Source organism: Aythya ferina (genome assembly GCF_964211825.1).
Source record: "Aythya ferina genome assembly, chromosome: 16".
Classification (NCBI taxonomy): Eukaryota; Metazoa; Chordata; class Aves; order Anseriformes; family Anatidae; genus Aythya; species Aythya ferina.
The window spans coordinates 15,719,865-15,746,309 of NC_140315.1; the positions used below are offsets into that span (position 1 = coordinate 15,719,865).

The following is a 26,445-nucleotide window of genomic DNA, read 5'->3' on the forward strand; positions in this document are numbered from 1 at the left end:
TGTGCAAGTAATGGCTGGGAGTGATGTGGGCTAGGGGTCTAGGCAAAGCAAAGAATAATTTCTATAGTATACTTTAACTAGGACAAAAATATTTAATATCTGAATGGCATACAATAATGAAGCAGCACGCCTGAGGAGATAGATAGGCATTATTTTAATTTACTTCATAAAGTAAATCACTTCATAGAGAAAACCTCCTTGGACAGTATAATTACAGATACTGGATTATAATTCAGGAGTTTGCATGCTCAGTCTGGCAGGCAAATAACAAAAATCTCATTAGTAGAAAGTGGAAGAGGAAGACATATGTTGTAGGAATTTCTCCACTTTCTAGTTCTTCATTTGTAAACTTCCCTTCAAGTTCAGTGCCTTAATTTTATTAGATGTCATTGTCACTGCTTGTTATGAAACACTCAGGTGATCATTTAGATTTTCTGAAAAAGATCTTACTAAACTGAAAATGAACACAAGTAAATGCAGAAACATGCTCTGAAGAGGCTGTGCATGTATTTCTGTGAGGTTTGCCCACTTGCGCACTTAACTTTCCAGTCTCCATTTGCAACCATGGTGGCTATATAAAATAAGATGTATAACTGCATTTCTTAGTCTTTTCCATTTGCTTTGTATATGCAGTTACTCTGCGAGGTTGTGCAGCTTGCAGAACCACGCAAACAAATGGCCAGTCCATGTAGAAACATGTGCTTGCTTGTTCTTTCTACATTTTTAAATTAAAGTGTTTGAGTTAACTCCGAATGTCTCCATAAATCAGGGGGTTCAGATTAAAGCTTTGAGGACTCTTACATAAACTGAATTCCAGTATTAAAAATAAAAAATAAAAAATTATGTAATCAACTCAAAGAAAATATTCCTGAGCAGTTCAAATTACTTTTGCTCTGATGACTTTCATAATTTAACTAGCCCGCTACTTAATCTAATAGAGAAGAAAACTGCAGTGGCTCTATCAGAAACTCCAAGTTTTTGCCTCAAGCAGCAGCAAAAGCAGCCTTTTTATCTACTCTTCACACCCAAAGCTCTTTGTCTCCAAACCTCGGCTGTTCTCCCATATGTGTCTGGTTCTGCATCTGCACGCTCTCACGCCTGAGATGCCGAGGCAAAGGCGCCCTGGAGGTGATGGGCACCTCACCGCGGCTGCACGGCACAGGGCAGCATACGGGGGGCTGGCAAATTCCCCTGTCCCCGAGCCTGGCCGCAGCCACGGTAGGTGAGGGTGGATCTCGTCCATGCAGGGTGAGGGCTGAAGCACACAGGTTTGTGCACTGAATCCATCAGACTTAAAACAGGCGGTGTCTAGCTCAGCACTGCTTTCCTGAATCACGGCTTTATCCGTGAGCAAATAACATATGTCTATACCTGCTGTCAGCTGCAATGAGCTAAAGCAGAAGCTCAGTGCCAGCTGATGGTAGTTATATTTTTGGCCAGCAAATATGACCATGAAACAGAGCAAATAAAGGCTTTGGTTTTATCCATACCTTTTTATTTATTTCTGTAGTCTGTAGTAAGGGACCATTGCTTTAAAATCCTCAGACATTTGGACATATTTTACAAGACAGTACAGTTTCTGAATGTCACACATTGATCACAGTTTCGTACTACTACATGCATATAAAGACATTGATTTTTTTTTAATAATTTGTTTACGGAAACAACTGGAGAGGTCAATAAACTTCAACAAAGAATGACTAAATCAAAGTTACAAAAAATGTAAGACTCTAGGTACACTAGTATATGGCTAATGTTGCTGTAATCACCCCAAAATGCCAGGGGATTGGAAAATTGCTTAAATGAGGAGAAAACATCTGCCGATGCATTGCCCCTTGGGTTGATCCAATATAACCCAAAGATGAGATTGTGCAAGATGTGCAGGATCTGCTGGGCTGTAGGCAGAGGCAGGAGGCTCTGCCCATCATTATATACAAGCTGAACTGGGTTCCCCATTGCTTCCCCATTGTGCAGGGTAAAACATAAGTGAAGTGCGAGGCAATGGAGAAAGCTGTCATGTATTCTGCCCTTTCTCAAGCTGGGTCACAGTTGGTTTCAGCTTCCAGATACAAAAGCAATTCGATCCACACGTACTAGGAGAGTCACAGGAAACCTGCATTTTCCAGTTTTCTATTTGTTGCTGAATATCACATTTCTCTTTGAAAGGAACCCCACAGCTTTCTTACCCTTTAGCAACTATGGGCGCTCTGCCCTTTGGAGCTTTCACTGGAAGCACTGGCTGGGGTTCGAGGGCTGGTGGGGCAACGCACGTCAAGCGGCCGTCCTATGCTTTTGGAGAAGGAAGAGCTGAGGCTGCTCCCCAGCGCTGTGAAACGCCGAGCAGCCATGATGTGCAGCACGCAGACAGCCCGCCTGGCACTTGTCTGCGGGCACAGAGGTGTCCTGGAGCAGCATGCGCAGCGCTGCCTTGGGTGGTGTTTTCTCCCCACTTAAGAACTGTTTCACTGGCCTGATGAAAAAGCAGACTTTTTCTGCATTAGTTGGGGCTTTTTTTTTTTTTTTTAATGCTAATCTAGTAGAAAAACGAGTTTGGTTGGTAGCTGTGGATGGCCTTTCTGAGTGCAGTATCATGGCTTCAGAGTTCAAAGGAAGATGGAGATGCTGCCTCCCACCCCCCAAACTCACCAGTGGGGAATGTTTCAATGCAAAAACAATTTTGTGCGCCCACCACCAAAGAGCCAGAAAGAATGGGAAAAAAAAAATGTCCTCTGTCTTGCTCACAAGCCAACAAAATTGGTACAAACAAATCCCGTTGATAGCATGAGCCAAAGTGTGGCTAATGGTACTTGGGAGTAGTGAAAAATAAAAGGATGAGGAGGCAAAATGGGCAGAGATCCTAAATGAAATGCAGTGAGTAGAGGAGAACCGATGGATCCTAAAATGGCCTTAACTGCAGATTGCCGGTAAGACCAGAGGTTGTGACACAGTTGAAGGATGGCCCCTCAGCCAGTATTATCCTCCCAGCATCAGCAAGTCCCTGGACTGAGGGCTGCCAGGGTTGAACTGTGGCTGAGCTTGTGGTGCTGCTGTAGGGACAGTCATCTGTGAACCTGGGGCACTGCTTGCGGTATCAAGCCCACGAAGAGTGAGCTGATACAGAAGGCTGCTCAGTCAAGGCCAGGATGATGAGGATGGTTATTGTCCTCCTGCATGAAGGATTTCCTCCTTTCCCAGGCTTTCACTGACCTGTCTCTGTTCCCCATTCCCTCACCCCACCATTTTCCTCTTAGGTGCTTTGGACAGACACCTCCATCCCTGAGGTTCTGCAGAGCCTGTGGTTTTCCATTAGCTTTTAAAGATAAGGGTCCAAATTCTTTACTGGGCTAAATTGGGCACAGCTCCATTGACCTCAATGGGCATTTATTTATAGCAGCAAAGAATTTGGCATTTTTTTTTGCAAATTTGGCTCCCTGGCTTCTCTCAAGGCTCTAGTTTGGGCAGATCTTTGCATTGAGCCCAGGTGGATAATTATTTTTTGAAGGTAGCATCACTACAGTCTTGAAAAGACCCCTTTAAAAATGTTAAAGGTTAATACTTGCTCAGTCCTACTGAATAACAATAGCATTATTTCTGTTTAAAAAGAAAAATGAAGCTTTATTTTCTAAGTCTCTAGACTGAAGACTTCTTGTGCGATGAAACCAGAATCAAGCAAAGCAAAATTCTGAGTAGTATTTACAGATATGAACACTTGTGGCACCCTACCATTGGTGTCAAAGGACACTTATTTGTGGCTCGGGTAACACCAGCAACTAAGGGAATACACATCCTGAATGCAAACGTTCAGTTTCCCTAAGGTTTCCTTTGTCTGGCCAAGACAAAGTTTCAGTGCAAGAGCCTACCTCTGATCAGCATGGGGTGCAAAACATTCTGAAAAATGATCATCTCTTCTTTGATGGGCTGGTTTGTATTTGGGGCATTTCTGTTGTGGTAGGAGGGCTACCTACGGGGGCAAATTTAAGACTAACATGATCAGAAGGTTTCTGTGGTATTGTTGAATATGCTCAGACAAACTTACTGATATGGAAGGTGCCTTTTGAAGAGACTTATGGGATCCTTGCTAATAAATATCATGAGCTATTGCAGTAATTGTGTTAAAAATAAAGAAAATAAAAAATAAAAAATCCCACCCAGTTAATAACCTTGTGTAAATGGCTATTGCTGACACGTAATCACATGCATACCAGTGTCTGCTGCTTACACTGCTCATTTGGGTGGTATCCAGACTTTCTGAACTACGTGTTTCCAAATTAATTCCATTTCAGATTTACTGGCTGGTGTTGTGAGCATGTAAGAAAATCACATAAGGAAATTGCTTTGGGCTAAGAAAAGGAAGTGGGACCAAAATTCCATCTTTGGGGAAAAAAAAAACAAAACAACACCTTGTCACTGACCAGACTGCTGGGCTGAATCAAGCTGCAAATCTGATGTGGAGTTTCAGGAGAGTCTGAATCTTTTTGTCATGCTAGACTTCAACAGGCCATAAGATAGCTTCAGTATGCATGTTTTTCTCATGGATGTTTTATTCAATTTATGTGATGGATCAACTATGAAGGAACAAGAGAGATTACTAACAAGGTACACAGGTAGTATTTACCTTAGCCAAATTCAGATCTAGTCCCTTTCTGAATCTTTTGTTTTGTTTTGTTTTTAATATTATTTTATTCCCCGATACTTTTTTTTTTTTTATCATTTCCTGATTTTATCTGGGACTGAAAGTAGAAATAGAAGTCTCGACCCTTCTGTTTTAACCCAGGGAAACCTCCCCTGGATGTGGGAGCTTTGGATGGACCTTTGCTAGGTCACTGCCCTTAAAATAAGAGTCTGTCTTTTCAGTTTTGATGTTTATCCCAACTCCAAATAATTATTAGGACAGTCAGATTCAAATCCCGTCTCTTTACACTCTCAGCTTAATTGATGTAAATCTGGAAAAACTCCACTGAAGTCCAGACTATGATTAATGCTGGAGCCAGTGGCACTGGCTGGCATTTATGCTGCCATAACCAAGGTCAGAGTGTGGCCCACTTCTTTGTTTCTCAGAAAGAACATCTTAATTTCCATAACCAATCCCTGGTTATTTTTAAGTACCACAAACAGGAAAATACAAAAACACGACAACATCAGACAAACTCAGTGACCTTTCACAGACACACTTCCAGGAGGGATGTTGCGGGTGTTTTCAGAATGAAGGAAAATAATGACAACAAAAAAGTCAGGGGATCAGCTATGTAAATGAATAACAAGAAAGCATCTAATATATTATTCTGTAATACAAAAAGAAGAAATCTGACTTGATTGCCCTATTATAAATTTGCTAAAAATACAGATATATATTTATATTTATATATATATATAATTTTTTTTTATCTGAACAGAAAAATAGACTACTCTGGAATGCATGAAAGTCACATGACTTTTCCATACATCAGATACTTATAAAGCCAACACAATGGCAAACAGAAGGTACAGAGGTAACTAAAACATCTGTACTTTATTCAAGAACTATTTAAAGCCATATTCTCCCCAAGTGGGTGATCCTAAAACAATCTAAGGTAACACCTGTTCAGTTCGATTGCTGTAAGCAGAAGTGACTGGCCAAACATGAGCGCTTTGCTGAAGAAGTTGGAGCTAATTTGGAGTTGCCCCAGAAGCCCACCTCCCCATCTCGCTCCCTACTGAGCTGCACGGAAGGGCGCCAGGGCCACACGGTCTCCATCGCTCTGCTGCTTTACTCAGTAATTCTACTATTTGCTTTAAAATGAGGCGTTAAAAACTATTGGAGATCATGTTACGTGGAGCTTACCAACAGAGAGAGAACTTGGCTTTAGAAACCTTGTCTTTGTAATGAGTTTTAAATACCCTTGTTATTTACTATAAACTGTACCAGTCATAATTCTGTCAAGACATAAATATACAATAGGTACAAATATTAACAATACATTACAATTTTACAGAATTGTTTTCCTTAGAAATGTGTATCTTATTAGCTGCAAGGGAAGAAAAGGCTACAGTTTATCACAGCCATAGTTGCCAAAGAAACCAACCGCCTTGGATTCGTTCCTGCATGCCTTGCACAGACATATATTCCCTGGCATTTGACACACGGCATGTTCAGAAAGGGAATGTGCGTTCCACAGGTTTTCTTTTCCTCGTTTTTCTTCTTTTACCTTTAAAGACTCTCAAACCTTTCAGTAAATGTGGATTTCACAGGAGACTGTTTTGTTTTGTTTCATTTTTCCGTAAGTGTGCTTAGGTGAAGTTTCTAAGAAAAGGCACTGAGAAATCTACTGCATTAAGTGACTGCTGTTTTCCTTTGTTCAAGGCTAAAACTCAAATATCTTTGCCTCCTGGTTAAGAAAACTGCACCCATTCCTTCCGCAAATATATATATTCTGTATATATATTTATATATATATATTAAAAATGGTGTTGATGGCGTAAGATACAAGCAAGAGCAGACATCACATGTACATAGTCCTTTCAGATACGATGTCTTCTGCAGCAGCAGGTGGAACTGTCAGCTTGCTCGATACACGATACACAGTAAGTTCACAGACCTGAATGCCAAATATCAGTGATTAAACTGCATACTTTAGCTTGATGCAAGAGATATTGCATATTTTCCCCTACTTTTATGTGTTTTGGGAAACATGTACCAAAAGAACTATAAAATGAAAGTGTCTTCTATTATCTATAGGATTTGGTGAGCATTATGTTTTCAAAGCACTGCCTTTCCTTTTGTAATGAGTACAGATTTAGTCTACCATAGCTTTATTTTTAGAGTAGATTTCCCAGTGCTTACATTATATATATGTGTATTATGTACACACACACATATATAGATACATACTTCATATTCAGACTTTATTTCATTAAAATAAATTAAACATCCTTTTTAACTGGGCACAAAATGAGAGCTACATCTTCATACACAAATAAATGCTCTTCAAGCATATTATATGCTTAATTTTAAATTATTTGCTTTCTATAAGAAATCTATAGGACTTTGGCTATTCAGACTTAAAAGGTAGATTTTTAATGATACTTTTGAATTTGGCTTTCAAAAGTGACTCAATAAAATGCTACTTTAAAGGTAGGACTAAATAGATGGTATAAGATGTGTGTCGTAAGTGATCACACAAGGCAGACAGAGGACCTTTGGTTACAAGGAGAGTTGCACCAGTTGATTATCAGATAAAAAATGATAGAATTGTCGATCTATACATTTTTGTCAGTGCCATCTATAAACCAAATACATCAATTTGGATGAAAAAGTGTGGTAAGTACTATACTATATGGCTATATTTAAATATGCTCACTTTTGTGATATGTAAAATATGACTTTTTTCCACATGAAAGCATCAGCTTTAAAAATATTTAACTTGGAAATCACTATTACTTACTTTATCAAAAAAAAATTCCCTGATTTTTTTTTTTCTTTTTACATTTGTGCTGATGGCAGACATGAATGATCACCGAAACATAGAGATTATGTTAAGACTGTTCTCTTTAAAATTTCTCATTGCCGCTCTATGGCCTTGGGAAGCCATAGAATAAATCAGTATTTAAAGCTTATCTGCTGGAAAGTCACTTTACTTCTTCTTAATGACTCAATCTTAACTAGCATCTCAGCAATATGTCAGTTCCTCTAAGTACACTTGTATTTACTATGGCCAAATCCTTAAGTCCTTTGCCAGGCAAAGAGCTCATTTGGACGAATGGTGGTTTTGGCTGAGTGAAGACAGAGTAAAAGCTGAGGAACCTCAGGAATTGGCCCTGCGTAAATACTCTGGAGAGTACAGTTTGCTCGCACAGATACATCTAACTGATTTTGAGTATCTTCTGCATAGCTCTCTGCATGACATGAGGTCTCTTCTGCTGCCAGCGGGCGAATTCGTGAGGTGGTGGCTCAGGTCTCACTTGCGCCTTCCCCAGGGCCTGGCCTTGCAGGAGGCAAGGAGGACTTCTGAGCAGGTGCCTTGGGCTGTGTCCCACTGCCAGGGGACCAGCGGGGACCACTGCTTCAGCATGTATGCAGGTTTGTGCCAAGGAGAGACCTAACAAAGCTATCATCATAACCCATAACAGTTCCTAAAACAGATATGTGCTTATTGCTTTTGTCCGTACATGCTGCATTCACTATTACGGATTACAGACAGAAGTACTGTACAGCGTGGACGGAGAGACAGTTACATTCAGGACTAACCAACGGCTTTTTCACAGGGGGAAGGAACAAAACGCAGTGGACTCGTGTGGTTACGGTCTTCCTCCAGCGTGCGCCTCCGCTCCTGAGTCCCGTGCCTCTGCACACCCCAAGACCTGTTGCATGCAGGTAGCTACACGCCCCGGCAGGTACTCCAAAATAGGTCAGGAAACGCTTATTGACAGAGTTATTTACAACTGAGTTTTACAGTAGAAACGGATAACAACAAAAAATATTACCATCACAGTTATCACAGGACAGGTTGTGACTTGCTACCAGCGTGTAACAAATCACAGTCACGACAGGAGGCACAAATTAAAATAGTGCTTTGTTAAAGTGCTTGATTGTTACACTCTGCTATCCTACTCCAGCATCGCAACAACAACAACGAAAAGTCAACGTAAAGTGCTTTTCCCCCCCAATATTAAAAACCAAAGACAAATTATTTCCTACACAATTTGACATAACTTTATTGAAACAATAATATTTTAAAAACCTAGGCTGGTGGCTGCTAGTTCTGTTCACTTAAAATGGTCAATTTTTTTTTTTTTTTTTTCCTCGTTTCGCTTAAAAATGAGTGGATGCTATTAAAACATCAGGCCTGATCCTGCTGTCTCTGGCAGCCGCCCTGTCCTGCCACCACGCGCCAGCGTGGCAGGAGCTGCTCCCGCCCGACCTCCTCACAAGAGAGAGCACGACCAGGCCCGGGATGGGTAGCTAAAGAATCCCTCTTTTTGCATATTTATGTAACGCTTGCATATCTTTCACCACGCCATGTGGGCGCGAAAAGCTTCAGACCAACTGGTTCCTCTCCTACGCCAAGGGCGAGACTTCGGCTGAGGCCTGAAGTCGGGGCGCGGGCGGGAAGGGGAGGCCTGAGGAACAGGCCCATGCCTCAGGGCTGGCCGCTGCGCCGGGCTGTCCCCGTGAGGCAGAGAGCTGCCACGGTGCAGAGGGGGGAAAGAAGAGGAGCCGAGCTCCCCTTTCAGCCCCGTGCTCCCCTGCTGCGGGAAGGGGCCTGCGATGCCGCCGGAGATCCCTGCTTCTGCATGGCTCCTTCACACCTTCCCAGCGTGGGCTGTGGGTGCCCCGAGGGCCACGCGCTGGCCCAGGGGCAGGTTTCAATTTTAGCAGAGGGTAAGTGCGAGTTTCACTACATCCTAGGGGGTGTTTGGAATTAGATACAAGTGGTGCAACTCACCCTGCTGATGTTTCAAAAGAAAAGGTCAGGTCCTACAGGATATTGTATTGTTAAACACACACACAGCATTTTAATAATTGGTTTCTCTAGACTGCTATTTGTTTTAAATGGTTTTCACTTGGATTTTCCAATAATGCAAGTGTTCCCTGTTACCTTTAGACATAATATCCATCAGAGAAAGCTGTAGATGGGGAACAGCTGCCCTGAAGCAGAGAGCATTGTGTTTTTGATAGCTTTATACCAACCCCAGCAATTTATTCCAGAGTTCAAATCTGGCTGCCTCGGCATCCTTTATGGAACTAATGCAAATCAGGTGTTAGTATTTCCAAAAGGAGCTCTAGCGTTCAAGGGGAATGGATGGATATTTGGTCACATTGGCTTCACTGGACAACATGAAAGGAGATCAATGTGTGATCATGATTTGCAATCCTTATTTTTGACTGATGTGGGCAATGTCTTTAAAGTTGTTTCAGAGAAGGACATTTTCACAAACCCACACTGGACCTCCCCTCAGACTTTTAGAAACATGTGGCTTGTTTCAGCCAAGTTCATGCCATGCAGAAGCTCTTTTTTTTTTTTTTTTTTTTTTTTTTTTTTTGTGTTGACTGTAAAAGACATTCCTTTAAACTTTCAGTAAGTTCTTTTGGAGCCTGTCTCAGATGTTTTGATCATGTGTGTTAGCATGTCCTCCGCTGCCTGGTAATACATGGACTTCTGGAGAAATGTGATTTTCTAGTCTGACAGTCTCCTGATGGCCCTGGGTTCTTCCAGTGATACCTTCCATAGAGTAAATGCAGTTTTGCCCTATCAGCTTAGGGGAGGTGGGTAAAGCAGCAGCTTCTAAATGGTTCTTCTCTGTTCTATAAACATTGTCCTTTTGCTTTAGATAACCACTGTTTGTAACATTGTACTTGGGACTCACATTTCCGGGAGGACTCGAATCGTAAAGCAGCTGACCTTCATCGTCAGTGTCAGCATCTATGTATTTGTGAATACCAGCATCGTGGAAGTTGAAAGCTATGGCTGTCTGTGTCTCTGGTGACTTTGGGGGTGTTCTCGCACTCGCCGTTGTGTAGATCGAGGTTTCTGGGCTCATGAGAGATCTGTCAGAGAGTAAGGAAGTATCTGTGGCAGCAGCAGCAGCTCCCCTGCCCTTGAGAGTGTCTGGATATATTCTCAGGACATTTGATGCTGGTACCAATGTGCTGGTGTCCTCTTCCATGAAGTTGACTTTCAGGGATCTTAGTTTTAAAGGGTTACTGGCCTTTATGGAGCTTTTGGGACTTTCTATGAAAAAAGCAGAATGGTGGCTGCCTTCAGAGCTTGGGTTTATTTCCACAAATCGGGTACCACTTCCCTCCCCTCTGCTCTGCTCCTGAATCACATTAATGCCACCTTTGCAGGGAAGGGTAGCGAGTGGGCTGTGGGAAAATCTCCCAGAGTCAGGGAACTCGGCAGCACAACTTATGAAGCTGTCGATGCTGGACATGCTCCTCATGTCAATGATCCCATCAGCACGAGTTGTCAGCAAGGGCACCATAGGGCCAGGAAGGGTCTCCATTTCTAGCTCTTCCTTTTGCTTTCCAGGCTGATTCGACTCTTTAGTGTTCAGGTTTGGCTGCGACTGAGTCTTTGCCATTTTGTTATACATGTCCTCTAGCTGTTGGACATTCAGGTGCTGGGGACTTGACGATGACCTGGCTTTTTCTGGAGATCCTTGTTCCTTGGTTTCAAAAGATTTACTAGAGCTAGTTTCAGAGAGTGTTCTCTTGGTCCATTTCCATTTGCTGGGAGATAAATGATTGTCCTGAACCTTATCCTTTTTGGCTATGCTTTCTCCATTCTTTTCAACCACAATGTCCATGAGTTCTATACTACGGGCAAATGCATCCTTCATGTTCATGGAGACAATACTACCATTCCTTTTTGCTCTTTCAAGAGCTTCTCTGCGCTTAATGGCTTTCTCCTGCCTCTTCTGCTCTTTGTAGAACTCAGAAAAGTTGTTGACAATAATTGGGATAGGAAGAGCAATCACCAGCACTCCAGCAATACAGCACAGTCCTCCTACTATTTTACCTAAAAGTGTTTTGGGGTAGATGTCTCCATAGCCTACTGTTGTCATGGTGATTGTTGCCCACCAGAAAGAAGCTGGGATGCTCTTGAATTTCGTATCGTCCTCATCCTTTTCTGCAAAAAATACTAAACTGGAAAAGATCATAATGCCCATGGCCAAAAACAAGATGAGTAAGCCAAGCTCATTGTAACTCCTCCTCAGTGTAAACCCCAAGGACTGTAAACCTGTTGAGTGCCGGGCGAGCTTTAGAATCCGAAGTATCCTCATAATCCGAAATATTTGGACTACTCGTCGTACATTTTGGAACTGAAGTACACTTTTATTGGATTCTGTGAGGAAGATAGTGACATAATATGGTAAAATAGCTAGCAAATCAATAGCATTCAGTGGGCCTTTGAAAAACTTCCATTTCTTAGGCGAGGATAGGAACCGCAAGAGGTATTCCATTGTAAACCATGCAATGCACACTGCTTCCACGTGGGCAAGTTGGGGATTATCTGTTGTCTGCCCAAATTCATCCACGCCTTGTAGTTCAGGAAGTGTGTTAAGGGACAAGGCAATTGTAGATAGTACAATAAACATGATGGAAATGATTGCCAAAATCTGGAAAGGAAAGAGAAGACAGTGAGTTCGGCTCAGAATATATTACACTATCTACTGTCATCATTAACACATGGCTTTATTTCCATTTACACATTTCAAGAGTTATTCTGCTCTTAGTACCTGGAAATCAGATGACCGATGCATCCTGAAGTGATTTTATTTTGGAAGCTACTCTTAGTTGTATCAGATGTATAGAGCAGATAAAACAATTACTTCAGCTCCTGTCCGTTCCTCTCAGTGTATTCAAGGAACATGTACCAAGCAGCTAGGATGCCAGGAGGACTGTGAAGCAGTTCACAGCAGGAGCTTTTGATTTGCTGCTAATTAGGTGCCCAACAAAGCCCATCTGGACAACAAGCTCTAAAATCTAAGCAAGAAGGAGAGCAATTGCAAATGCAAGATTCAATCACAGCAATGTTGACCATTTAATGTATGGCTATATCTATAAAATGGGGTGCCTTTGGCTAATTATAGACAGACATGTACAATTCTACTACATATAAGCATACAAGTAATACACTCTTTCTGAATGACTCATCTCTAATTTGAAACTTGACAGCTATGAAAGACGTGAAAACTTTCCTAGACTTTCTAAAACATCTTGAACTCTGAGCTATTCTGCATGTGACCAGCTGGCCATCCCAGCTCCTAAACACAGCCAGGAGAAAAAACAAACTGAAACCAAATTGCACAGTAGTGAGACAGTCAAGGCAGGGCAGGTCCAGCCACTTAAGAGCTCAGACACCATTAGAAACCAGGTCTTCCGATCCAGAGTGCAATGAGACAAGAAGGGTCTGCAGTGAGAAATTTAAACACATAAATCTGATCCTGGGCCACTGACCTTATGCAGAGCTGGAAAGCATTAAGTGCTGGATTAGTGTATTTGCAGTGTTAGATGCTGTAGGCAGGCTGTCCTTCCATATCTGTTTTATATAGAAATTAATTCTATACTTTCCAGCTTCCCTAATTACATTTTCTTTTAAAGTCATTTGAGGGAGGTTTTGGAGCTGACAGACACTTTGAGGATTTTTTTTTCCTACTGGTGGATTCTTTCTCGAGCTTGTTAATTGGGTAGGAATATATCTAGTTTCTTAGGTTACTGCCAAAACACAGGAATGATTTCAAAACACACGTATATGTGACTAATGTATTATGTATTCATTGCAGTGTAAGCTGGTCCCTTATGCTTGCTTTTCTTCTGCTTGATTGAAAAGAAGCATAAAATCAATTGCAACATGTGTGTGAGATGACTAAATACACAATATGAAGCAACGGATTATAAAATGTATGACGAGTTCTGCATCGTGAATTGCAAATCTGACATGCTCTGAGTCCATGTCCTTCCTTGCCCATGTAACTAGATTTTAGCTTTCCTCACTGTGATGTTTCTCAGCCAGTCTCACAATACCACAATATTCACTGTTACCACCTGGGGCACTGCAGAAAGAAATTCTCACAGGACTTCTTTTCAGCCAAGCCCAGCACTCATATCCTAACAGAGCTCTGAAGGGACAGTCCCTACAGTGGAACAAGCCTTGCTTCCTGCAAGAGAAGCATAAATATCCAATATGGTTTGGAAACAGCCTGGTCTTCTCTGGAAGAGTCTCAGCTCTGGAAAAGCTGAAAGGCAGAAGTATTCTGCAAAGGTTGGAAGCTTCACTTGAATTCATATAGTAAGCCTAAGCTATGGTTTTAGGAGAGAAGCTTGCTCATACACCTTCAAAAAATCCAAATGTAATATAAGAGTTTCAACATTGATATTTTGATTTCCAAAAGTGTTTTAAAATCTACTTGCAGTTTAAAACAACCTTGCAAATCAATGTAATAAAAACATTTACCTTCTAACTCACTAAAAGTGTACTATATAACTTTGATTTATACATGACACTGCAGACTTAGTAATTTAATCTGAAGAATGAAATCTAACTAGAAACAAACATTACCTCCATTAACAGTCTGGTTTCATTGCTTAAATTGGATTAAATAGAAAAAGTGAATGGTGTAAATGGCCTCCTGTGCAATTCTCTAATATTAGGATTTTTAGAATATCATCACTTTCAGTTACTTAATTCTTACTAGGAGAAATGCTGAGAAGATTCCCTTTCATTTTTAAAGAGATTACTTAAAAGAAAGTTTATTGTTAGCAGTATAAAGAAGCATTCACAGAAGACAATCCACTGATAGGAAACAAATAACCTCAAAATGAAGCTCTACATTTAAGTGAATTGAGTGTTAGAAAGAGGTCATCAGAAATACAATCTGACTCATGAGCAATCAGAAGAAACAACCATTTAAGCTTATTCATGGATTCTGTATTTATTTGGCTGAAGGGAAAGGTGAAAAATGAGGCAAAACTCACAGAGATATTTTGATATGGGACCTAACCCTGTTGGCTTGCAAAGTGATCAGGAAATGAACCCCTACTGATAGAGAAGCTGTTACTTTTCCCTGTCATCCCCTGCATGAACTAATGGTTTCAAAACCAAGAGAATAAAATGAAAGTAAAGTGTCTCATGCTGAAGTGGTGGGAGAAATTTAGCTGTTTTCAGCACAGCTGGTTGTTTTAGAAGATCATCTGAAAACTAGAAAATATCCCCCAAAGCAGGGAGTCTGATTTGCTTTCCTAGAAGGCTCTTTCAGTGTTTTTTGCTGTGATTTTGTTTACAACCCAAGATGTCTGAAGGTGTTTGGGATGTTTTCAATAGTGATTTCCAATTTCTTGGTGGTTTTTATCTCTGCCTGCTATACACAGAAGGGCTTATTTGTAGACTTAGATGTACCTAGTGTGTTTTATCTCCTTCAATTTCAGTGTAAATATTAACACTTCATCGTTATTCAGTGGATGCCATCCAGCAGCAGTAATTGGTGTCAAACCTTCTGTTTCCTTTGATATACTTTACTGCTTTGAAGATCAAGGCAATGCCAGATGAACATAAATTTGAAAACTAGTAGATCTGAGTGTAAGATTTGTTTTTTGGTTTAGCAGATCTAGCCATGAAGCTAAGCAATAAACAGAGAGAAACGTTTATCATTTCTCCTGCAAGTTGCAGCAAGATGTCACCTGTGCACCTGAGGTACAGATTTTCCCCCTTATTGATCTACTGCAATCATACATCTTTAGAAACTTGTCAGGTTAAGAAAAACTTCTAAATGTGGGTTGACTGCCCTCAAGTACTCAAATCACTTTTCAGTTGGAAAGTACCGAGATGACGGAGGTAAAAACATCCCCACAGGGTGTTTAGAGGGTCCTTCTCTAAGGTATGTCTTATCCTGGTAGCATCCACCACCCAAAAAAGCCACTCGAGGAGCAGTTCTTTGCAGCAAACTGCACCCAGCTGCTGTTGTTGCTGGGCACTAGCAGCGCATTCAGGGGCACAGGGCTCTACTCTGATGTATTTACAGTCTTGGGTTTCAGATTACAGAAATCACCGTCTGTCCTTCTAATAGGGTTTTCTATCAGAGCCATACTGATTCTCTGCCTTGGCAGCTTTTGTGTTTTCCACTGGCGGTAATGAGGGACAGGAAGCTGCAGGAACGACTCAGACTACCAAGAGCACCTCCAGAGATGCTGGGTGCAGGGGGCAATCTTTCCATTCGATTCCCAGCCCTTCCTCCTTCCTTTGCTCTTCCAGGCTCACTTGTGACCTGTGTGCTTCTGGTCCCACGGTCCTGAGAGCCGATACCCTCTGTCTTCAGCAGGGATCCATCAGAGCTACTGACAGGAGCCCTGGCAGGCCAGGCCTTACTGGGCAGCTATCCACAGCAGAGCACCACACATGCTCTCTAAACCACCATAAAGCTCATAAGGTTTAAGACCGGTTATCCCCTGCCCAACTTCCAGACCATTTCTTCTAACAGATTGCGTGAAAGTAGCTGGGTAAGTTCTCTTTCTCTGTTTCGGCATTTGCTCTCACGTTTCGCCTGCAGCAGCACACCATAAATTGTGAAATTCCCCCTCAGGTGCTTTTCCAGGTGCCTTGCAGAGGATATTGGTCTGGCTTCGAATGACAGCCCTGGCTTGGAGCACACGCCTCAGTATGGATAGGCAGGATTCCAGAAAAAACTTCTCGTCCACCAAATCGACTGATTCGCAAAGATTTGTATTGAGTGAATCTGGGTTGCTGGTATGGTTCCTTTGTGGAAGCTAAATAACCCAAGGGCAGGCAGGGCAAGATTTTGAATGAATTTAAAGCATTGCCTCGAAGTGATTAGCATGATTGTACATACAGCCTGGTTATTACATATGCAAATGAGACAAGCAAGCTGATTATGTGAGTAAGTGTAGCCAGTTTGTGTGCAACTGCTGCTTCCTGAGGCAGGATGGATGTGCCAGGCTTGCAAGACACTAACTCCCACCTCCTCCAAAACCCCACAGATTAGGCAGGTAACAACCACCTTGCAGCAGGAGCTATGCTCCTGCGCTGGGCCTGATCCTGCTTGGGGGATGACAGTGGCCCTGTGAGTCATCCTTGGTGTCAGCAAGGTCTTTGCTTGCCCGTGGACAGGAGAGGGCTCCACAAAGGAGCCAGCATGCTCAGGAATCTCCTGCCTCTCTTCAGAGCGTGACAGCAGAATTCTGTGGGCAGCAAAACTGCGCATGCTACCTCCCAGACAGCTCAGAGTGGGGTAAGTTTAAGGCAGCATTCAGGGCTCGTAATAAATATTACTTGATTTTCTGTTCTTTGCACCGCTAAAGACTCTAACTGAGGTCAAGGCATAAGACTGGAAATTTTCAAAGCCATTAAAACTAATAAGAGTAGGCCATTCAAATCCCATAGATGGCTCTAAAATCCCAGTGTAAGCATCTGAGATCTCTCTGCTGATGGCAACATGCCCTATACTTTTTCTGTCTTCATGCTCAGTAACGAAGCCGATATAGCAAGGAGAAGGGGTGGTGTGTGGGAGAGAGTGGGAGGGTGTTTGAATATAGATTCAATATTCTTGGAAATACGATGAGGAAATTGTTATGTAATCAAGAAGTTCAATAATGGTTTTGTCTAATGCACTTTTTTAGCTCCATCAGGGTCTTAAGAATAAACTTGGCATCAGCACCAGGCTTCATTCATATGCTCCATTTACCGAGGGATTTTTCCTGCAGCCTTCCTATTTCCCTGAGTGAGCAGTATGCTTTGAGTCAGGCTGTCCAGCTCCCTTCTGCCATGCCTGAGCCATCCCATGTCTCCCCAGGCCCCGAGGAACAGAGCACAGTTTATTTTGAGCACTATCCCACGTGCTGTGCGGTGCAGAAACAGATGGAGGGTTCCTTAATCTCCTCCCCGCTTCCCTGCACGTGGGGTAATGGCTCCCACTCATGGCAGGTATTTATTGACAGGGACTGGCTTTAGGAAACACCTCCTCACTAGAGAATGCCTATCTATTCATAAACTGAAGCAGTCTGCAGAAAGTAGCCACTTCTGATGCTGTGATTCTGACCATTTGAATTGTTTTTTTTTTTTTTTTTTTCTAGAGGCCGTAGTGAAATGTAGCACTTCTTGGATCATGACAAGCAGATGAGACCTAACTTGGGGATAAAGAGGCACAGGATGCACGCAGAACCTTTAGTCTGCTTTTTTTTTTTTATGGGGAAGGATGCTAACATGCAGCCAAAGACCTTGAATCTCCACAGCCCCAAACCAAACACCAAGTTCCCCTAATTTCTGTGGAAGGTAAGGCCATGCACAAGAGTTCCCCTGATCAGGCACTTTCCGCGCCACTTCTGCACCTTGGCTTGAGGAACCCCTTGAGACTAGCTTGCACCAGATGATCTCTCAGGATCATCTGAGAGGAGATCATCTCAAAGGAGAATCTCCATCCTTTACTGGATGTGGGGGGAAACTTAGTTACAAGAGATGAGGAAAAGGCGGAGGTGCTCAATGCCTTCTTCGCCTCAGTCTTTAGCGGCAATACCGGTTGTTCTCTGGATACCCAGTACCCTGAGCTGGAAGGGGATGGGGAGCAGGATGTGGCCCTCACTGTCCACGAAGAACTGGTTGGTGACCTGCTACGGCACTTGGATGTGGACAAGTCGATGGGGCCGGATGGGATCCACCCAAGGGTACTGAGAGAACTGGCAGAGGAGCTGGCCAAGCCACTGTCCATCATTTATCAGCAGTCCTGGCGATCGGGGGAGGTCCCAGTTGACTGGCGGCTAGCAAATGTGACGCCCATCTACAAGAAGGGCCGGAGGGCAGACCTGGGGCCTGTCAGTTTGACCTCAGTGCCAGGGAAGCTCATGGAGCAGATCCTCTTGAGAGTCATCACGCGGCACTTGCAGGGCAAACAGGCGATCAGACCCAGTCAGCATGGGTTTATGAAAGGCAGGTCCTGCTTGACGAACCTGATCTCCTTCTATGACAAAGTGACACGCTGGGTGGATGAGGGAAAGGCTGTGGATGTGGTCTACCTTGACTTCAGCAAGGCTTTTGACACCGTCTTGCACAGCATTCTCCTCAAGAAACTGGCTGCTCTTGGCTTGGACTGGCGCACGCTTCGTTGGGTTAGAAACTGGCTGGATAGCCGGGCCCAAAGAGTCGTGGTAAATGGAGCCAAGTCCAGTTGGAGGCCAGTCACTAGTGGTGTTCCCCAGGGCTCGGTGCTGGGGCCGGTCCTCTTTAATATCTTCATCAATGATCTGGATGAGGGCATCGAGTGCACCCTCAGTAAGTTTGCAGATGACACCAAGCTATGCGCATGTGTCGATCTGCTTGAGGGTAGGAAAGCTCTGCAGGAGGATCTGGATAGGCTGCACCGATGGGCTGAGGTCAACTGCATGAAGTTCAACAAGGCCAAGTGCCGGGTCCTGCACCTGGGGCACAATAACCCCAAGCAGAGCTACAGGCTGGGAGAGGAATGGTTGGAAAGCTGCCAGGCAGAGAAGGACCTGGGAGTGATGGTGGACAGTCGGCTGAATATGAGCCAGCAGTGTGCTCAGGTGGCCAAGAAGGCCAACGGCATCCTGGCTTGTATCAGGAACAGTGTGACCAGCAGGGCTAGGGAGGTGATCGTCCCCCTGTACTCGGCTCTGGTGAGGCCGCACCTCGAGTACTGTGTTCAGTTTTGGGCCCCTCGCTACAAGGACATGGAGGTGCTCGAGCGGGTGCAGAGAAGGGCGACGAAGCTGGTGAGGGGCCTGGAGAACAAGTCCTACGAGGAGCGGCTGAGGGAGCTGGGCTTGTTCAGCCTGGAGAAGAGGAGGCTCAGGGGCGACCTTATCGCTCTCTATAGGTACCTTAAAGGAGGCTGTAGAGAGGTGGGGGTTGGTCTGTTCTCCCACGTGCCTGGTGACAGGACGAGGGGGAATGGGCTTAAGTTGCGCCAGGGGAGTTTTAGGTTGGATGTTAGGAAGAACTTCTTTACTGAAAGGGTTGTTAGACATTGGAACAGGCTGCCCAGGGAAGTGGTGGAGTCACCATCCCTGGAAGTCTTTAAAAGACGTTTAGATGTAGAGCTTAGGGATATGGTTTAGTGGGGACTGCTAGCGTTAGGTCAGAGGTTGGACTTGATGATCTTGAGGTCTCTTCCAACCTAGAAATTCTGTGATTCTGTGATTCTGTGATCTGCTCTGTGGAGGGGAAGGACCCTGCACACACCAGCTCACTCACATCCCTGCAGTGCCCCAGGTAGCTGCATCCTCAGGCTGGGAGAGTTCAGATTCCTGTGCTCCTCTGTAAGCATCACTGCATAGCAGGAAATCCATAAAACCAAAACCATGTCTATTTTGCTTTGTAATGCCTGAGATCTCAGTTTTGTCATTGCCTGGCAGGGCCCTGATTGAATATTGGTTAATTATTTGATTTTAGTTATAGCTGTAATAATTTTATCTGCTGGGAGAGTAAGTCTATTTGGTCTAAAAGGGAGTACAATACTTCTGCTGATCATATGCTAGTGCTTTGTTTAGCTGAAGGCACCCAGAAAGCTGCTGCTGCAACGGCTGCTGACTAAGCTAAAGTGGGCAGAAAAGTAGCCTTCAGGCATGGCTGCCTGTAAATTCCTTGGTGCTGTAAAGAACATGTTCAGTTGTCAGAGAGCTATCAAGCCTCGTTAAATGATAAATGGTGTCAGTCTTCCTTCTGAGCAAAGCCCAGATGCAAATGGTGCACAGGAGAAGAAAATGATAAATGAATGAAAACACTGAAAAGGCAAACTTCAAAGACATACACTGCCTTGAGACATCAGCACAGTGATAGTGCTCAAGAACGGATGAGAGGGGAGCATCTGTCCTATTTCTGCTGCTGGGGAAAGTTAAATAAGAAAACAAACACATGCAAGCTCAATGTTCCCATTTTTTTCCTGGCCTTGCCTTTTGTCCGGAAAGACTGCAACGCAGCAAGCAATGCTTGTGCAAGATGCCCAGCCCCAGATATCATCAGACAGACCCAAACTGTTTGCACATCCAGACCTCCTCCCCAGACACAACCATCCCTGGAGCTTCATGCTCCCCTTTCAGGTACCTCTCCCGTCCCGTCCCGTCCCGTCCCGTCCCGTCCCGTCCCGTCCCGTCCCGTCCCGTTTCTATCTTGTATTCAGTTGCCAATGGTTTGGATTTGGAAAATAAAATAAAATAAATAAAAATAAACAAATCAATACCGTAACTCTGAGCAGCAGTGAACACCTGGGAACTGCTCCTCGAGGTGCTTTTGTGCTTTAACCCTGCACTAGGGAAACAAATGCTCATGAACGACTCCCAGTGTCCCAAGCAGTGTGCTCAGCCTCAGGCACTATTTACAGAGTGTGCTGAGCTTAAATTGTTGGTGTTCACTAGTGTACTTGTGGGAGGTGCTTTTTATTTTATTTTAATGACTGAATTCAATCAGTAATGTGCCAAGATAGCGCAAAATCAACAGAATGTAATTAAGCAAAAACTATTAGCTTGATTGCTAAACTAGTCTTCCTCTCATGAATATGCATGAGAATAATTGATATTAATTCTTTTCAAATCTCTGACACATACCAGAGTGTGGAATTTTTTTGGAAGACCAAACCACCGCCACTTCCTCACCGAAAGGTATAATTAGTTGTGCTGCAGGGCGATACACCTCGTCACTGATACCACACTGGGTTATCACCTAGTAAGGAAATTGGAACAGTGCTCAAGTGATATTTTAGCTGCAAAAACTTAACAATTTTTCCAGAAATGCATAAGGAAAAGCAGCAAATCTGTTTTTCAGCATCAGCCATGCTAATAACATGAATAAACAGAGTACCCTTCAATGAACAGCAAATCCCTGCAGATAAAAAGCCGGTGGAAATATCCTCTGCAGCGGTCAGCAGGTGGTGAGCAGCTGTAATCTGCATCACTTGCTTTGTTTATTCTTTTATTTATTTTTTAACTCATTTTCTTTCCATTTTCTTTCCTCCTCTTTGGTATTAAACTGCCCTTATCTCAACCCATGAGCTCTTGTTCTTTTCAATTTTCTCCCCTATCCCACTTTGGGGAGGGGACAAAGTGAGCAAACGGCCATGCGGTGTTTCACCATCTGCTGGGTTAAACCCAGCTGGGCTCCTCCTGCAGCACACGGGAGACTTCTCCATCAGGTTTCAGAGCCTTTTCCCATTCAGTCTTGGGACAAGGACACAACATTCAGGCTGAGGCATTTCTGCTGCCTTACAAGCTGGGGAAGATGATAGACTTCAGCGAGACAAAGCCTCTTGTACGAGGGCTGCAGCCCTAGCCGAGGCTGCCCAGAGCTGCCCACACACTTACAGCCTGATGTAAGAGGAGCTTTAGTTGCATCTCCTGCCTCAATGAGTAAGCTTTGTGCTCACACAAGGGATTACAGATGATAAGCATTTATTCCTTGCCAGTAGCCTACAAATAAGTTGAATACTAGTGCCCTTCTTTTTGCAAGAGGGGCATATGAAGGCCCCAGGTGATAGAAAATATCACTGCAGGGGTTCCTCCAGGCTCGCAGCACCTTCCCCATTCTCAGTCCTTTATTCTCTTGTTTTCCTGATCAGGTTCTCTGCTCTGCCTCACGCCCACCCCCACTTTGTGTTTGCAGAGAACAGGGCTTTGCTGTGGACACACATCCACGTGGGGGTTCATCCCTCCCAAGCCAGGGCTCCCAAGGCTTCCCTTGGGCAGCAGCAGAGCACACAGCCCTTTCAAACACTTCATTCAAGTTGTGTTTGCAGTCTCCAGCACAGATGATTCTTCCCTTTGCAAGCGCTAAACACTGGATTAGATATCACATATTTAATAAAGAGCAACAACTGTATACAAATCAAAGCAGCTAAAAACTAATCCTTGGCAATTATTCATTCACATCAATCTAAGATTAAGTAGTAAATAGAGACAGTAGATACAGAATCTGTTTGAATGCAAGAGAAAAGACAAGGCAGCTGCACATCAGCATCTCAACAAGAGAGTTTGATCTCAGCTCAGTGAGACAGTTTTGATGCATTCAAGTTATAAATATAGGAAATGGATCCGAGGTGCGGAGATGTATATATATATATTTAAAATTCTCTTTTGAGCGCAAGAAAAAGCTCGAGCTCTTTGAAGTGTCAGCTGGCAGTCTGGAGGCTCTCATTACTTCTGTGCTCACTGACTTCTGGGAGCACCGGGCATGACACTTACACAACAGTAAGCCTTTCCTAACCAGACGAAATAAACATCTTCCAGTTTGGATAGCCCTAGGCTTCCTGATAGTTTCAAAATCTCTATTCATAGCCTTTCCTGTGCTGCTCCATCATGACATACCCCCAGCAGAGGCAGTCCAGCAGCACAAAGCACTGTGTCCTTTTTGGATAAGGAGCATACTGTTCCTTAGGGATTTACTTTTTTTTTAATGTCTGTTTTATTGATATTTTGCCCTTCACACTAATAAAAGTCAACTGAAACTGTTTGAAAAATGCAAGTGTGCTGCCTCTTAGTGAATGTCTATTGGAGAGGGGTAGGTGGGAAGAAGAGGCAAGGTTTGCTGTAAATGGCAGCAGAATGGTGCCAGGTGGTCCATCGTGTGTTAATCCACTTGCAGAATAGCAAAGACCGACACTGAAGATTAAGGGGAATGATGCACTTCACTGTTTTTTAGCATGTTTTCAGTTGCCTGTTCCTGTTCAGGATCTCTATGTTAATATTGGATGATACCACACTACATACTGGCTGGCAGGAATTAATCTTGTCATGAGTGTACTTCTTTGAGTGGCTGAGCCTTCCTGAGCTCTTAATTTGAGCTGATTTGACTGTTCCATTATCATAACAGCAGATTTTGGAATAGCAAAGTTGAACCTTACTCGAACTTGTTGGCTACATGAGCAGTTTTCCCTTCTCCTCCCCACCTCCAGCCATGAATAATAATACCAGTATCACTTTTTTTTTTTTTTTTTTTAATGCTACTGAGGCCTCCTAGTAACTGTTTGCTAAACAAATGCAAACTAAGATGGTGTGCTGGGGGAGCGGTGTACTCAGGGGGAGTCTGACTTCTGTTCACCAAAGATAGAACTTGGCATTCCAGGGAAATGCTCGCTTTCAATGTCCTGGGAAACTTGGGCTTTTCTGTCAGGCATGCGGTGCCTTTATCTCACACGTCGACTGGACTGTGAGCATGACAGCTCCATGGTTTGCAAAACACATACCACGTGTGGATGAGGGCCAGGTCACTTTGTGTTTTTTGTTTTTTGTTTTTTGCTTTTTTTTTTTGCCCTGTTCTGAAGTTTGGTTGCAGCTGAGCTGAGCCGTCCCTGCCTCAGTCTGCTGTTTTCATCTCTCTGCTTGCCTCAGCTGTGCCAGCTCCCTGCTCGCTGCTGGGCTGCAGCCCTGGGATTGTTTGGATGTTTCCATTAGGACTGCACTTGGCCAGCAGAAAACAAGCTGTCCCTGTACACACATGGCCCATGACTTGTCTAACCGTGCTGGTTCCTGCAGCAGGGGCATCCGTCCTGCCTCTCCCCGATAACGCTCCTTGGCTAGAGTGCGAGCGGCCGAGAGCTGCTGTGCAGAGCCATGCCTCCGAGGGACACCCTGCGATCCAGTGCAAGGTCAGATGAAAGCCACCCCATGGGCTCATTTAGCCACTGGATAAAGCTCTGTTTCCGATCAGGCTGCATTATCCCTAACAAGCTCTGGCAGACACTTCAGCACTCTGCTCTTCCAGGGAGACAGAGCGGTAAGACCCACCTTCCCCAGGGCAGCGCTTAACTCTTTCCATGTACGCTTGCTGGCCCATGGGGAAGCCCAGATGTTAGCTGGGTCCTGAACAAAGCACCCATGTGGCTCATGCCAAAATGCCAGAGCAACACAGCTGACTGCTGAACTGGGGATTTACCCCATGGACAAGTGTGAGCCATGGTCTGGTTGCTGCAAGAGGCATTCCTGGGGTCAGCGAGAGCTCAGCATGTCTGCAGAAATGGGCACCTCCTCTTCTGCTTGGCCTCTTGATGGCTACAGCACAAAGTGACAACAATCCCCAACAGAGCAAGGTTTGACAGACATCCCAGCTTGCTCCTAAGTGAATTCAGCATGTTTAGAAATGATATGTGGAAGAAGCCCAGCCCAAGGAGACACACAGTGCAAAGTGGGAAAAACAAACCCAACCTACACTGAGAAACATTTACAAAGGACAAAATACTGAGGAAAAAACCTCCTCAGTATGCCAGGTACATATGTTTACAAGAACAACCAAGGAGATCTAGGAATAACCTTTAAATGGTTGAAATCAGGCACAGAACAGCTGTGAATGAAAGTCCCCAGCAGCTGAGGCTCTCCATGGAGCGAGCTGGCAATTCCCAAGGCAGTCCCGGCCAGCCAGCCTCATCAGGGAAGCTAACATTGCCTTATTGTTTTCCTTTTCCTCTTAGAGAGGAAAAAACATCCCAACAGTAGCTGTACTGGAGCCGTGTGTCCCAATTAACCTGCTGCAGGTAAGGTCAATCTGCTCTCTCCTGCGTCCCCTTCAGAGGGCACAGAGCGTGTCTGTTCCCATGGCCACTGTCCCCTGGGAAGGAGAGGGAGGAAGGAAGGAAGGTGCTGCTCTATTTACGAGATAGTTCTGCTTTATGGCGCTGCCCTTCCTGCTGCCTGGCTGAACGGCCTTTCTATTTTTTTTTTTTTTACCCTTCTCTCTCATTTCTCTGTCAGTTGGTTGCTTGCTGCCAGAGGGTATTATTGGCTTCAAAAGGTTCATTTTCTGTTTCCTGAACTGCTCATCTTCTCCTGGCTCATTGCTGCTCTTGGAGGTGAGATCTGAGTCCCGGAGTCATTAGGCTGTTTGGGTTTGACCTTGAGAGCTTCCTAAGCTTGCCCCATCACACGAAGAACACCTTTGACAAGCCACTTTGATCACTTCAGACACACAAAATAATCTGATGACCAGAGACTACTTGATTATTTCAGTGGTAGGTAGAAATAAGCTGGAAGCACACCACTGCAAGGCAGGTTTCAGAAATGCCAATGTCTGGGGAGCATTTGTGCACAGCACACAGCTCAGCTTGCTGTAGAGCTGGGAGGCTCTGAGAGCACCCCGACATCCCAGCACATGTGGAAAATGTGATTCAGCACTTATGATCTGGTCCCAGCTTTTGCTATGGGTTAATTCATTGGTTGCAAGGTGCAGCCCTGCAGTTTGCATGAAACCACAGCCTGTCCTGATACAGGCCTCTGGGGATGGATTTCCACCTGGACCGGAAATTCCCAAATTCCCAAACTGCAGCATTCAGTGAGCTTCTATTGAAAACACAGAGGAAAAACAAAAAAAAAAAAACAAATTCTCCATCGGATAGCAACCTTGCTGGCTATGCAGAATTACATCAGCATGAGGGAGATGACAAGCGGGTACGAAACACTGATAGAGCCTCAAAGAAAAGTAAGAGAAAAGAGAAGGGAATCACCAAGTGGTGACAGGTTACCTCGGCAAGGATGTGGGTCTGTTGCAAGGTGGATGGGGAAGAGGAGGGCCCTGCCCCTCACTGCGGGGGGAATAAAGTGGCTGCAGAACTGCTACCACTGCAGCTACGCGTGGCTGAAGATGCGTGGTTTGGGTTTGTCACTGTTATCTCATTTCCTCTAATGCTGTGTACCTCTGTAGAAAGAATAAATAATGCTCTGCTCTGGATGGTCTCATCCTGTGCCACCGCAGATGTGCCAGGCAGGATCCCAGCTGGAGGCTGTTAAAAGGAGCCCCAGACAGGTCGGGTTGGGTGTGTGCTCCCACTGAAGATGGAGGTGTGATATGCACTCTGTGAACAGTGGGGCTTCAACATCCCCCTCCCCACAGGCTGCAGATGTCAGCTCAAGAAGGATACTGAAGAACTAAAGCCACGAGAGAGACTGTTCTCCTAGGAAGCCTTTTATTCTCTACCAAAGCAGATTTAAACACTGGATCCTGCCTTTGCCACTGCCCTGCC

The 26,445-nt window shown here is 44.2% G+C and overlaps 2 protein-coding genes across 4 annotated transcripts in view; one reads left to right on the forward strand and one right to left on the reverse strand.

Annotated features, from left to right (window-relative positions):
• Positions 1-26,445, forward strand: part of LOC311445901 (somatomedin-B and thrombospondin type-1 domain-containing protein-like) — a 76,532-nt gene that overhangs the window by 33,263 nt on the left and 16,824 nt on the right. The window contains exons 6-7 of one of the 3 annotated variants that reach the window (XR_014698661.1): positions 8,242-8,350; positions 17,567-17,719. The gene's annotated coding sequence lies outside the window, so the exon portion shown is untranslated. Of the gene's footprint in view, positions 1-8,241; positions 10,121-17,566; positions 17,720-26,445 lie in introns of those variants that run through there. The other 2 variants (XR_014698660.1, XR_014698662.1) reach the window with 2 other exon arrangements.
• Positions 8,667-26,445, reverse strand: part of KCNB1 (potassium voltage-gated channel subfamily B member 1) — a 115,914-nt gene continuing 98,135 nt past the window's right edge. Inside the window, exon 3 of the mRNA XM_084538486.1 lies at positions 8,667-12,099. Coding sequence (XP_084394612.1) covers positions 10,078-12,099 — 2,022 coding nt within the window. The 3' untranslated portion in view covers positions 8,667-10,077. The remainder of the gene's footprint in view (positions 12,100-26,445) is intronic.